The following is a 14,900-nucleotide window of genomic DNA, read 5'->3' as shown; positions in this document are numbered from 1 at the left end:
GTTGCTTTCCTTTTTTTGGGGGGGGGGGGGGATGGAGGTGTGTGGTTGCAGCTCATAGGAGTTACTATTTGCTGATACTACACTTAACCTTTAGTCCCAATATAGGATTGCAGCCATAAATAAAGTCTGTTAGGTGTGTATCTGGTGTGTCTGAAGACTGCATGTACACGACGGCACAAAGGAGCGCCAGTGATAGATGGCGATCTGCGATGACCTTCAGGAACTTGCCAACTGTCATCGCGTGTTCTCCAGCCAACATTCCACGCTGGCCCGCCACTACGAGGGCAGCAGACATGTACTGCCCGCCTGATGAGAGCGGATTTGTAGAACTTCCCCATCTCACTGCTCGTTTAAGACTTCCCGGTTACTCATTAGAACCGAAATGTGAGTCCATTGTCTATGGAAGTGCATCCGTAATACGGTGCATGTATCATCCACCGACTCATTGGATGAGGCAAATGAGGCAGAGTGGTCATGTTGCATAAAAGTCACATATTTTCCTGTCCACAAAGTGTATAGCATGATATGGGTTTGGAATATCTTTTGAGCCGAGGTGTGACTGAAATTGTCTATTTCCTTTCACCACTGATGCACAAGATCGATTTACCAGTACGTCTGCCTATGTCAGTAAACTATATAATGTAGGCTGGGAAAAGCAGCACATCGTGAATTCATGCCAATGTATTCTAGCTCTGATGTGCCATCATGTCAGGGTTTTCAAGGCTGCAGATCTAGTGGATGAAATATTCACTCTGTTTACAGTATTCTAAAAGCTTGATTCTTAATGAAAATTGCTCCTCTTGTACAAGGAGGTACATTTTGATGTGAAATTCAAGTTCACTTCATGCATCTTAATAGTTATGCCAGTGTTGTCTTGCCAACATTCTGCCATAATGGTTTGTGCCGTAGGCTGTAGCACAGGAGAGGAATTGAGTGTTATAGTGGAGCTGTCATGGCATTGCATCAAAACACACCTGCAGGATCCATTTCTTCCATCCCTTTGTGCAACACATGATGATGTTGCTGCTTTTTGGCAGCCTGTGTAGTTTCAGACGGGCATTCATATCACTGCTCTGAATGGGATGAGGCTCCCTGTCATTCGCATATTTGTAAATGTGGTAACCTGTGACCCTGTGTGATACCATGAATAGTACCAAATAGAGTTCACACTTAGGAATGTCTGTCTCTTTCACAGACGTGTGCAAAGCACTGTGCACAGCAAGTGATTTGTTGAACACCTCACTTGTTTGAAGCTGGGTATGAAATGGTTATTGATAGAGAAACAGAGTGACCAACAGGTCTTGTCATTATTGAGCAAATTGTTAACGTCAATGCAGCAACACATCAGATGAGATGGAAGAGCGTCCTTTGTTGTAAAAATGTCAGTCACATTAGCAGTATAAAAGCGTGATGTCAGGTGCAGATCATTGTGAGCAAAAGTTTCGATCTAGTTTGTAAGTGAAGGTTGTGCCTTTTCAAGGTATGCGTAGCTTCTTCCTTTGGACTAGGAAAAGATTCTCCGCTGCTTCCCCATCTTCTTTTGCTGTATAAATCAATTCCCAGCTTCCAAATTCCTCTCATGTCTGCCAGAGTGCATGTTGCTTTTTTTTTTTTTTGGGAGGGGGGGGGGGGGAGGGTAGGGATTGTATTCCTGTTTCATTGTCCTGATAGCCAGTGCAAGATTTGTGAATTCTCCCCTGGCTCTGTCATAAGTGGTTTGCCCTTGCCCTTGCCCTTCCAAACTCATGTGAGGCATTCCCTGCCTGGCATGTCAGCCCATCTCGCTCCTCCTTGTGCCTCAACCCAGCCAGAGGAGCAGAGGAGAGACCAGACAAGCGGATGCATTCCTTTAAGCCATCTCGCCTCCCAATGGGATGGGACTCGCGGGGTCTCCTGATGCACACTGTACACCAAATCATGGTGGATGATGATGGAATGTTATCGCACACTGATCCAAGGGCAGCACTCAGTTGACTGAACAGGCTAGTGAGTGATATTCTAATTATGACACGCTGAATCAAAAATAGATGTGGGTTCATGGATGGTATGTTGTGTGTGTGTGTGTGTGTGTGTGTGTGTGTGTGTTTGGAGGGGGGGTAGATTGGTTAAGGCGTTGAGGGAAAAACATTTGTATTGCTTATGTGGCCCTTGAATATTCAGCAAGCACAGGTACTGTGACTGGTATGCACTCACTCGCCATGTTGTCTTTTCCAGCAACAAGGATGACGGCAATGACATGATAGTGCAGAGCATGCATTTGTGTTGCTGTATCTGAGAGGTGGTCAGCAGCTGTTTCTGTGGGTCTGGGAATGTCCTGTGATGATGAAGTGTTTTTATAGGTGGTAGCATAACTAACCGCTTTCAGGCCCACTGTTAAAGGGACTGTACAGTACTGGTTGAGGTAGGGATTCATGTTTTGAACATTCCTAAGTGAGGTAATGAAAAGCCTCTTATGAAATATAAAAGAGCATGGAATTTTAAGAAGGATTCAACGTTTATTTGATAAAAATTGGTTTTCAAATGGCTGAGATATCCAAAAAAGTGCTAATAATAAAAGGCGACATGCCACAACTTTATTAGGATCTCTTTGTTTCACCTTGTCTTTGGATATCTCAGCCATTTCAAAACCGATTTTCATCTAATAAACTTTTGATACCCCTTAGAACTTCATGCTCTTTGACATCTTATAGAATGGTTTCTGAATATCTCGCAAAACGTTAAAAGCTAAATCTTCACCTCGACCAGAACTGTACACACCCTTTAAACCAAAGAACACAATACCAAACGAAGGAAGAGATGTGCAATTAACAAAATATTGATTATTTTGATTGTTGGTGATTTATTATACCCTTCCGTAGATCCAGTCAGCTCTATGAGGGACTAATATCTATGGACTACTGTAACAATACAAATCATATGTCAAATTCTGTGTGGACCTTGACCCTTGACTGAAGTTCAAGGAAAGTATAGAGGGAGTTGTTTTGGGGTTAAAGGGACTGTACAGTACCTTTGAGGTGGGGATTCATGTTTTGAACATTCCTGAGTGAGATAATGAGAAACCTCTTATGAAATATGAAAGAGCATGTAATTTTATGAAGGATTCAATGTTTATGTGACAAAAATTGGTTTTCAAATGACTGAGACATCCAAAAAAAGTGCTAATAATAAAAGACGACAAGCCACACCTTTTATGAGGATCTCTTTGTTTCACCTTGTTTTAGAATATCTCAGCCATTTCCAAACCGATTTTCACAAATAAACTTTCGATACCCCTTAGAATTGCATGCTCTTTGACATCTCATAGAGTGGTTTCTGAATATCTCGCAAAAAGTTAAAAGCTAAATCCTCACCTCAACCAGAACTGTACACACCCTTTAAGGTACATCAGATATTGAATGAGTTGACAGGACATGGGACAGCCGAGTCTTTCAGTGCCTGGCTAAATATAGTAATAAGGGAATGGGAGCTGAATGGGTGCATCATCATGAATAAGGTCATTTTGACAATGAAACCAATACAATGGTTGTGATATTACTATTTCATAGTGCCCTTCTGAGCAGTGCATCCTTTGTGCAGAAAAAGGGAAAACATTCCTCGTCAGGACGTGCGCTATTTCTCTCCCCCTTGCCTTTCCCTCCTACGTGAAGCGGTTGTGGTTATGTGCCGTAAGCCTGGAATTTGCAACCCCCTCCAAACACTTGGGCACTGACTCTGGAAAAGGTGTTCAACCATATGCTTACATCATTGCTACAGGGGGAAAAAAAGACATTGATGAGGAGGCATATGTAGCATGTCAGTTGAAGTTGAGAAAGACATGTGCGCATAGCACGTCATTGGTGATCTGACGATGGGACCAATCATATGTTATAGTCAATACCTAGAGATTAATCCCAGTGGGCTGATTGTGCAGCATTTATTGTGGTAGCTGATGGCCTTGCAAAATCTTTATTAAGTGCAAAGCAATACAGCAATGAAAACTGTACATGTTAATTATGGTGAATATGTGTGTGTAGTTATGTATTGTGTGTCTGTGTATACATATGTGTATGTATGTATGTACAATTGTATGTATGTTTGCATACATACCAGCTGCGTGCTATGATTTTTTTTTCCTAATGGCTAATTATTTTGAAATTTTATTTTCCAGTTGATTAGATGGCCTCTCTGATCAATACCCTAGTTTACAAGTTGTACAAGCATACAAATTGTAATGGTTTACAAAAATATGACAGGCTCATCATGCAAGTCATACTTTAGTCTCCAAGAGGTACATGTAACTAGTCATCAGTCACTCATAAGAATGTGAACTCAAAATGAGCAGAAAAAGAGTAGCACTTTGTTTGGATTAAAAATTCCAGTTCAGAGTGACAATTTTGTTTTGCAAAGACAAGCAGGTTGAATAATGTACTTCTTCACACCTCTTGCACCATTCACAGATCTTGCCACAGCCTTGTGTCCTTTGAATGTATGGGATGCGAGTGCAGGTTTATGCAAACTCAATGCCAGTGCTGCGTGCGGCTGAAAATGTAGGCATTTAGTGTGCAGTCAAGGGTAACTGTGCATGCATGCAAATGTGATCAACAGATGGTCAGTGCATTAGGATGATACATCCAGTACGCGCTGTCATTCGTTATTACGATCAGGCATATTTTGGGAAGGGGCTTGTAGTGGGGGTTTGTCGTGAATGACGACTCGAAGGGCAGAACATAGAAATCAAGTGTACCTCTTGATATACGAGTGGGTCATTTTGATATGTGCATGCTTTTCATGAAATACCAGAAGCCCTGATTATCACGGCTGTAAGAAATTCTCGTTTGTATTACATATGAGTATATTTTAAAATATTTGAAATAGGATACCATTCCCCTTTAATAGGCACCAGTTAAAAAATCTATAAGGTTAGAATTTTAAGGCATTGAAATTTTTATGTGACAGTACAAGAAGCAGAGGATGCTTCAAGCAATGGCCACCCTCCCATTCAACAGATATAAACAAATTGGATATGTAAAAGTTATTTAAAAATAGATGGAGTAGATATAAAGTATCCCTGAGCGTCCATTCAGATATTTTTATTGTGTTTGTTTAGTTAGATAATGCAATACATAGTTTTATTAATTCGTCTTTTATAATGTACACGTAGGCATTTATGCAGGACAATACAATGCCTGTAATGCAATGTCTGGGACATCATAGTCGCAATGAACTCGGTGCATATTTTGCCTCTTGTATTGGATGAAAAGGAAGTACGCTCAGGATATTAGCCCAGCATGTATTAGGAAAGTCCCTATAGAGCAATTGATTTTCATATCTTTTACCCTCTCCCTTTTCATACCTCTGAAATCAAAACTTCGGAGAGAATGCCTGATCCGCCAGAGAATGGGATGGACAAAGATTGGTACTCACTGCATAGACTGTGTGCAGCTGATGATTAAAAGAAATGTATTGGTCGGTTAGGGGTACACAGGTATTGTATTGTAAAATTACATTAGAAATACAGGTAATGGCTCTTCTCATTCTGTTCATGGTCTTTAATACATAACACCCATTGCCATGGAATTTGATGATGACGTCAAATAGAAGAGGGTTGTGGCATTCAGCAAAGTAAAAAAAAAAAAGGAGATTTAAGGAATGTCCCCTGTGCTACACTTGTTGGTTGATATGAGCTAAAATTCTGTACATAACTAGATGGAGAGGGTGCACTAACCAGGGTTATTCCCATAATGTTAGATTTTGTCCCAGTAGAGAAAGTTGTTTTTTTTAACAAAAGCTGTCAATAAACGTGAGCAAATATTAGATGAGCAGATATTAAATGAAAATCTGAACAGAATTCATCATAATGATGAAGAGGCTCTGACTGCGGTGCATATTACTTGGATCATTTCCTTGGACTTAGATTTACAAGCCATCAAAAAAGTTGTCCCAACTGTAACATCTCTGTTGAAATGCTTCGCTGGTTCATTGCCTTTTTTGATAGTTTGTGTACCCCTTTTGGAAATGTCACAAAATTTAGCAAACCAGTAGTTGAAGAATATTACCTCCCAACATTACATATTTAATCTTATATAGTAATACATCTCAGTGTTTTTAAGAAGAAATGAAAAACTAACCCCCATGTCACTTGAAAATACGCTCCTCTTTTCTACTGAGAATAGCTGTTGGAATACAAATGTATTTTCGGGGTTAGAATAAATTCATTGGAAATCTGTAGTATTTATTCCCCTCCATCATAAAGAAGGTTCCAGTTTTATTTTTCTGGGAAAAGGTCTGAATTTATACCTACCCATACCATATACCAGCCTATAAAGGAATCTAGTTTTCAGGGTTGCAAAAGGGACACACAGACTTTAATAATCACTGTAAATATCTATGAGAATTTCCTCTCCATTGTTTGTTTGTTTGTTTTTTTACCTTTTCTCTATTCAAAAGTGGTTATTGTATTCATTTCCCTGTCAATATGTCGACTACACAGGAAAAATTTGAAGTAGAAATGCATGATTAAAATTCATACAGAATTTGCTCGGCCAGAAATCAACTCCTGCTTTAAAGCAGACTGGCCATAAAACAAATAAATGTGTATAACACTCCATGTTCGGTATTTTTGTATTCAGAGCATTTTGTTATTCATACAAAATCAATATGGTCGTAATGGCCATGGGCGAGTTTGCTGGCAAAGCTAAACTGTGGAAGGGTTCGATAACAAGTAGCATAGCCTTTAACTTAAATATATTTGACGTCCATCTGCCCACATTGCTGCTGTTAAAATCAAATTTGTCATGATTATTTCAGACAGGTTTCACTAGCATGCCAGATTTTCTTTTTCTTGTACTTTTCTCTCCTTTTTCTTCCATTTTAGTTTTACATGTCTATGCCAATCAGATCATGATATACAGTACTGCCCTAGTTGTTTTCATTGTTAGTGATGAAGAAACCTTTCAAGATAGAATACCAAATTGCGTTTTGGAATGAGCAAAGCTAAGACTTTAGTAGTTATGTATGTTTGAACAGCTTTTCAGAATTAGTAGAATAGTCCCAGTAGTTCACAGGCATCTGAATTTATTCTCGTCTGTAATGAGGAGGATATACCATAGGAAGGAAAATTATGAATTGAAAGAGATTCTAGAAGCTACAAGAGAGCTATGAAAATTGAATAATATCTCATATCCATTTGAAAGAAATGAGTTATCTGCAGTGGCGACTTTTGTGGCTGAAAAAAGCTGTTTATAGACATATAGATTACATGTATGAGTGTTTTATCTTGAGCTGGACACATTGTATGCTCTAGAATACAATGTAGGTGTCAATCATTTTATGTACTTTCAATGAAATATTTTAGTACTCTTGTAATTCTGACAAAGCATACAATGCAATGTACCAAAAGCATTGTCATTTACACATTAGCAAAAGCTTCTCAAGGCAAAAGCCTTTATGAAGATTTTAGGTTTTTTCTTGCTTTCTTGCACAAAGCAAATGTTGAGTTGATCCCAAGATAATCCATTCATTTTCTTGTGTCCCAGATTTTGTACTCTACTGTTATCCCCAAGAATCAGTTCAGATCATGTACTTGTTCTCTAGCTTGCCATTTAGTTTGATATCTTCATTCTGATTTGACTCAAATATGAGATGATGTGATTGCTTTAATACGTGTTTATAGCACATTCATTGAAGAACCCTTTCCTTTCAGGGGAGGGGATGTTCTATGTGACAACTACTGTAAAAGCTGTTATTTTCCACGAATTTCACAAAGCACTATTGGGCCGCAAATTTAGCAACACTCAAAAATATTGCAAATGGATAGGCATTAATGCACTTAGAATAGCCTCTATGTCAAATCGCGAAAACAAAATTTCTGTGAGCTCCTCATTCACAAAAATATCTGTACGTGAAAATAGCAGCTTGTATCATTCCATTCTTGTAGACATCCATTGATAACAAAGGGTGCTGAGGATCTACATTGTAGGAGACCATGAAGGGGGGGGGGGGACATGTATATTATGTTCCACTTGTGAGCAGTTTAACTCCATTCTATTCATGTTTAGATTACAATGTCTCCAGACAGTAGGCCTATAAAGTTCAAGTTTACTTAATTCTGGCTCACCAAGTCCTGTGCAGTGCAGAGATTTGTATGCTGTATGCACAGTCATTCATCCAAAAATGTTAGTCAGCTACACATGAAAATCTTTTTCATCGCATAAAGCTCTCCTATGGCATATGCAGCAGGGAAAAAAAACACCAACCACAATCAAAATACAAACACTGTAGATGTTACTGTGATGATGGCATGAATAATTCCTTCAGTGCACTTCATTGCCCGTTTTACCTCTCTCTACCAACAGGATTTGAAATTTGAGGGCATATAAAATCTTTACTTTAGAGAGGCCATGAGTATACTTCGCTTTTTAATGCTGGTACATGTATCACAAGATTGATTAGTATTCCTCGTGTTAGAATCAGATATCACACATAGCGATAGTTGATGCCTTACTCTGGTAAAGGGGCATACAGTGTGGATATGATGAACTCAAAGTTGCTGGTTGTTGTGAGTGATAGCAGGGCTGGAACGGTGCACACATGCCATTCATAAATGCATCTGACTTGGGTGTTGCGATTGACCGGTTAGCCGAGCTCCCGTTGCCCATGGCAGCCATGATAACAGCCTGCGCTTGTGCCTGGCAGCAGCGTACAAGGTGATCTATTCAAACAAACGAACTGGGATTGGTCGGCAGATTTCTCACCTGGGAAAAAACAGAACCTGAAGTTATCATGCACTCGCTAGTGTGCCCCAGTTCTAGAAATCCTACCTAAGCTTTCTCATCATTCGAAATTTCAAAAGTGAAAATCATTACAAAATGAGTTGTGCCATGTCTCTCTCCTGCAGTTATGTTTGTGTTTCTCTCTTTCTCCCTCCCCTCCCATCCCCTCCCCTCCCTCTCGTCTCCCCCCTTCCTCCTCCTCCTCTCCATCTCTCCCTCTTTCTGCTCAGTATATAATCCATCACTAGACATCTCTGTAAGACGAACATTAAAGGCGCTTTATGTTTTGCGTGATGTGCATAGAAAATCTTTGTTGTGGCATGTCTAAAATTATGGTAAAGAAAAAAGAGTCTATGGGAAATTTAAACAGCAGTTTTGATGTGTGCTTTGGGGCATACTATTTCGTGGTAGCAAAGGAGCATGTTTCTTGCTTTTAACTTTAAAGGTTGGATGTCTCGGAAAATGATCATCTTTACATAAAGTGAATCATACAGTGGTAAAGATTGTGAGAAGCATGAGCTAGAGTAGAAGATGAATTGTAGGCTATTTGGAGGTTGAAACACTTGTACATGTGGAAATTACAGACATAATTATATAGAATGAGTTTAAATTACACCTGCACAGATTTTTTTTTTTTTTTTTTTGTAATCGTTTTCTTTGCATTGCTATGACAAAGGCTTGTGTGGTCTCTTGATTAATGTAAGGAACCCTATATGTAGTCTCAGAGGTCTGGTCCATATTAAAAAGACTGAACTGCTGTGATGTTAATTTTCTGACGCAATTATGCGGAAGAATTGAGAGCAACATCCCTTTCTATAGAGAACACACAACAGACATAAAGGAACTTGTCTGTCTACATGGCAGCCACCACACACAGTGCTCCATGAATTATGCATGTATAATCATAACATTTGTCTGTGCAGGATCCCACCTTCAAACCACATAATATATGATAACCGCAGGAGGAAACTAAAGTTATTAAAGTTACAACTGTCCATCAACTCTCAGGATCTTTGCTGGTTGCTATAACAGTTAATATTATGCTGATATTTTTAGTTATATCCTTAAAGTGCAGTCTTCAGGCAAAAGGGGCAAGGTAAAACTTTGTGGCTGAAATATAAACTGCTGCCTGGAATCTCAAAAAATTTGAGGTTGGATATTGATTTAGTAATGCATCAGTTAGAGAGGTCTATGGTGGATAAAATGAGCATGCACATTAGAAACCTATTATCAGTCTTTACAACATAAATGCTGAAGGGGGCCTCAAGCGAGACAGAGTAGCTACTTAAATTCTGAAAATGGTTTTACCAGGACCCTGTTTACATCATGAAAGTTGAGGTCAAATGTAAGTCAGAAAATCAAACATAAGTCTCAGAATACTCAGTTCTCATTGGCTGAAACAGGACACAGACACAGACACACACAAATTATGCATATTATTGTGTGACAGTCATACATGGGAGGGCTGTAACGTGCTTTTCAGAATGAGATTTTGATAGATGTTGCCAGAAAAACGTAAGTCTAGATCTGAATTGGTATGATTGGTTTCATAAATGCACAAAACTGAGAGAGTGCCAATGCATGGTCCTACTTAATCATATCACATATCTATACCTCTGTTTGCCAGATGTGTGGCATGTGATCTCAATTTTTTTTTTCCTGCATCACATTTAGCTCTGTTAAGAAGGCTCATCCAAGAGATCTTGACACTGTAATCAGGATGTACTGCGCCTCCAACGCAGAGAATTGTTCAGAATACACTTTTTGACGCGGTCACATGAAAAGCGTGTGTTTGTTAACAAAGCTACGGCGGAGCTTTAAGATGAGAGCAGAGTTGAGAAATGAATGCAGACTGGATGCAGCATGATTTGATGCCCCAGAAAGTGGGGCATCGCGCCATGGCTGAAGGGTGTTCCAACACAGTGCAATCCAGTCCGCTCAATTCCCACCCACAGTCTCCTGCCGAAGCGCAGCTAGTTCATCTCATTAGCCGCAACCGTGATGAAATTGCCCGTGAACGGACACCCCCGCTGCATCTTGTGGCAGCGGAGCATACAATGGTCTCAATTTTCTGAAGGGGGGAAAATCCCCTCACACTTGGCATGATTTTAATCATTTTCATGTCTGGACTTTTATGGGTGTGATTAGACTATTTAAAGACAAAATACTGACATTAAGAAGAGAAAGAAATGATGCATTTCTAAATGTGGAATGAAGATGATTATTGAAAATTGGTAGCAATCATGTCAAGTGATAATCATGAAACAAATGACTTTAATACCATTTATTGTAAAAGCCCATTACTGCATACTACATGATTGTTTACCCACTTCCTTTTGTTTTAATTGTATACCGTAAAGCATTGTATTTTTTTTGGTTTTTTGTTTTTTGTTGCTGTGGTAGGTTTGTATGCCCACCTACACATGCACCAACAAAGAGAGACAGAGAAAGAAAAATAGAGATGAGCGCACATATGCACTGTCATCAAGTTCCGTAGGAAATGAGAATAAATAATACATGTTTTGGCCAAGCTTGCCATGATTTTGATAGAAAGACCCTTTAAATGGAAGGATTTTCTCACACTGTACCTGATATTGTAGTGATGCGTCATGGGGTAATGAGTAAAATATCCTTTTGCCTTTTAGCCAATTCATTGGGAATTGCAGTCTGCAGCAGAGAGGATGCATTCCTTTGTTATTCACAGTATGAACAACAGAATTTTGCTGTATTTTTTTTTTTTTTTTTTTTGGGGGGGGGGAGGAGGTTGGTTGTTTATTTGTTTTTGTTTTACTTCCAAGTTAAAGAGGATCTAGAATCCAAATGGAAAGCTGTTCCTCCACTGCTGCTTCCCTTTCCCTCAAAGGGAAATGTGAACAAAAAGTGCTTTTTTTTTATTCCTAAGTAAGTTAATATTTCTAAATATTTATGAAAACCATGATGCTTCACTCTCCTAAAGATGATTTCATTTTGCGTGATGTTCAGTGCCCATCGTTGTTTAATGTAGCAATCAAAAGACTACCAGCATTTGTACAGGACATTAAAAAAAAAAATCATATGCCACTCAATGCCCCTCCTCTCACCATGCATACAGGACGTTGACAAGTGGAATTTCATTCTCTGGTGTATTTTTAATGTCTATGTCCCAGGTATTAAAGTGTGTGTGTTTTTTTCTCCTCTCTGTCTTCCTCTGTCATTCTTCATTCTCTCTCCTCCTGCAGTGAACCGCACTCCAGATTCTATGCAGCACAGATAGTCCTTGCCTTCGAGTACCTCCACCATTTGGACCTTATATACAGAGATTTGAAACCAGAGAACATCCTAATCCAAGATAACGGTTACATTGCAGTGAGTTACACCACGCATTCCCTGTTGTATTCCTCATTCCATGACGACTATACGGTGGTATCTTGGGAGGGTCATTCTGAGAAAAGTCGTCATCAAGTGACGTCCCACAAAATTTTATCCGCCCGGGATTTTTCTTGCTTCTCCCCCCCCCCCCCTTTTTTTTTTCTCCCCGTAGCTGGGGTGCAATTTGTATACCCAGTGAGATCCCAATTTTTAGTGTATTCCCAGCAATTTGATAGCAGGCATGAATGTCAGCAGTGAATTGCTGTCTGTAAAGGCCAACATACTGTCTGCCACCCTAAAATAAACAGAGCATGTGGCCCAAGTGTTATATGTTCGGGTGCAAGGGTGTTGAGAATCATGATGAATTAGGCATGCCAACCCAGACAAGTGTGGAATAGAGTACACAAGACAATCACCCAAATGCCCCCCACTGAAAACAGCCAGGGCCTCTCCGGTCTACTGTGTTGACGTGATAATGCAGAAGCGGCTAAAATGCCCAGCAATGTTCAGTGTCTATTAATGGGAAATCAATGTTGCAACGATTTCAAGTGGAGGCTCTAATTATTCAGTTGAGGTAAGCAATTGATATCATCTTACCATGGGAGGAGTACAGTTAAAACATGATAATTAAAAGATCTGCACCTGAAACAAATTTTGAGCTACCATAGTCATGCTAGAGTTCACATACTACATAGAATTTTCTAGTGATTCTGCAGAATAAGGAAGGTTTTTTTTTCTTTAATATGCGATATTCAATTTTTTTAATCTTTTGTATGTGATTCTTAAAACTATACTTATATCATCAGTTAACCATCAAGTCTAATCTGCTATCAACATGTTTGTTGAGTTCAAGTTATTATTAAAACATAAATAAGACAATTTGGTGAAATATAAAAGCTGTACTTTTTTTCCTTAATTGGCTAGTACCATGGCCATAAAGATTGTAAAAAAGACTATAAAAGGTATAACTCCACTGATTCATGAATGCACAGTTCCAGTTAAGTTCCAACAGTTTTGTACCATTTCTTCCTGTCAAGCATGTAGATGTCACAAAATGAAAATGAATGCAAACAGCAACACATCCACATAGTGATGGAAGGAAAGATTGATGTATTTTACAATGTTAAGGTGATTAAGTTTCTTTGTCTTGGATTACAGACATGTAGAAAAATTGGCATTTACGTGCTCATTGAGTCCACTTTAATTGGCCAAATGTTGTACCCCTTCAAAGAGTGCTACATATACCCCCTTGACCCAAGTTCCGGCACCTCCCTTATTGGCCCATAAATTTCTGATCATGCTGCAGGTAACGGACTTCGGATTTGCCAAGAGAGTGAAGGGCAGAACATGGACCCTGTGTGGCACACCTGAGTACCTAGCCCCTGAGATCATCCTCAGCAAGGTAAGAACTTTGTGTGTGTGTGTGTGTGTGTGTGTGTGTGTGTGTGTGCGTGCGTGCGTGCGTGCGTGCGTGCGTGCATGTGTGTGTGTGCGTGTGTGTGTTTGTACGTGTATGTATTTGCTTGTGTTGCGTATTGGGAAATTCCCCAGTTGCCATGGGAGAAATCGTAATTCACCCAACTCTGTCATTGTCAGTACATCTTTCACACCATGAAGAAGAAGTCTCATATGCAAAGGCTTCTGTGGGCATTGCACCAACAACCCAAATAAGACAAGTTGGTGAAAACAAAGGCTGTATTTCTGTGACTTAATTGGCTAGTATAATGACTGTGAAGACTGAAAGACTTTTAATAAAAGGTGTGTGACTCCACTGATTCATGAATGTACCATTCCAGCAAAGTTCCAACAGTTTTGTACCATTTCATCATGTCGAGCATTTCACAAAATGAAAATGAGTGCAAACAGCAACAAATCAACACAGTGATAGAAGGAAAGAATAGAATAATATTTTTCAGATACATTTCTTTTTAGATATTATTCTATGGTGATTATTGCAAAGAACGCGTCACATATGATCTGATTCATAACAAGTTTTCTATTGGATCCACCAAAGTGTAAAACTGACCATTTGATGTACTGCTTTTGCTATTTGTCTTTTGATCGAAATAGAAAAAAGAGTTAAATAGCCATGTGTTGTATAGAAGAAAAAAAAAAGCAATCATTCAAAAGTGGACATATCTTGAAATCATGTATTATCAATCAGATAAAAGGACAGGATGGAAGAGCATACATTAAAAACAAAAACAAGACTTCAAAATTTAAGTTTTTACAGACTCACTGAAAAACAGCCTTCAGCTAAAGTGAGCGACTGTGCCAAAAATATATAAACTCAAACTAAATTTAACAATGAGGTCTTGCATAATCAGGACAGTTTACTTTAATAACCAATCGCCTTGTAAACCAAAATCTTGATTTTGTAAAAGATTAATGGCCAGGTTTCAGGACATGTTACAAGAGTAACAGTCATGGAAGTATGCAATATGTGATAAACACAGCTTGCAGCCTTTGCGGCTAGTGGTCTGTTTTGTTCCTTTTTATTTTTTCTTTCTTTTATTCCTGTTTTTGCTGTGTTGTTCCTAGTGTACAATATTGAATTTCTTAACTGTTTTCTTCTTCTATTCTATTTTGTCTGCTCGCATTTACACCATTTCCAGGGCTACAACAAGGCAGTTGACTGGTGGGCCTTGGGCGTACTCATCTACGAGATGGCGGCAGGCTACCCGCCCTTCTTCGCCGACCAGCCCATCCAGATCTACGAGAAGATCGTCTCAGGAAAGGTATGTATGCACTCCATGCCGTAGTTGTTCCCATCCCACGCGTGATTTGACCGGAAGCTTTCCA

The 14,900-nt window shown here is 39.3% G+C and overlaps 1 protein-coding gene across 4 annotated transcripts in view; it reads left to right on the top strand.

Moving 5' to 3' along the window:
* Positions 1-14,900, top strand: part of LOC139723108 (cAMP-dependent protein kinase catalytic subunit 1) — a 186,154-nt gene that overhangs the window by 159,105 nt on the left and 12,149 nt on the right. For all 4 annotated transcript variants that reach the window (XM_071634378.1, XM_071634375.1, XM_071634377.1 and 1 more), the window contains 3 exons: positions 11,969-12,095; positions 13,405-13,500; positions 14,714-14,836. In XM_071634378.1, the coding sequence (XP_071490479.1) occupies positions 11,969-12,095; positions 13,405-13,500; positions 14,714-14,836 (346 nt within the window). The remainder of the gene's footprint in view (positions 1-11,968; positions 12,096-13,404; positions 13,501-14,713; positions 14,837-14,900) is intronic.

Source organism: Diadema antillarum, unplaced genomic scaffold, assembly GCF_040938485.1.
Source record: "Diadema antillarum isolate AM-2024a unplaced genomic scaffold, OU_Dant_1.0 scf00000180, whole genome shotgun sequence".
Classification (NCBI taxonomy): domain Eukaryota; kingdom Metazoa; phylum Echinodermata; class Echinoidea; order Diadematoida; family Diadematidae; genus Diadema; species Diadema antillarum.
This window is presented reverse-complemented; position numbering and strand designations above follow the sequence as displayed.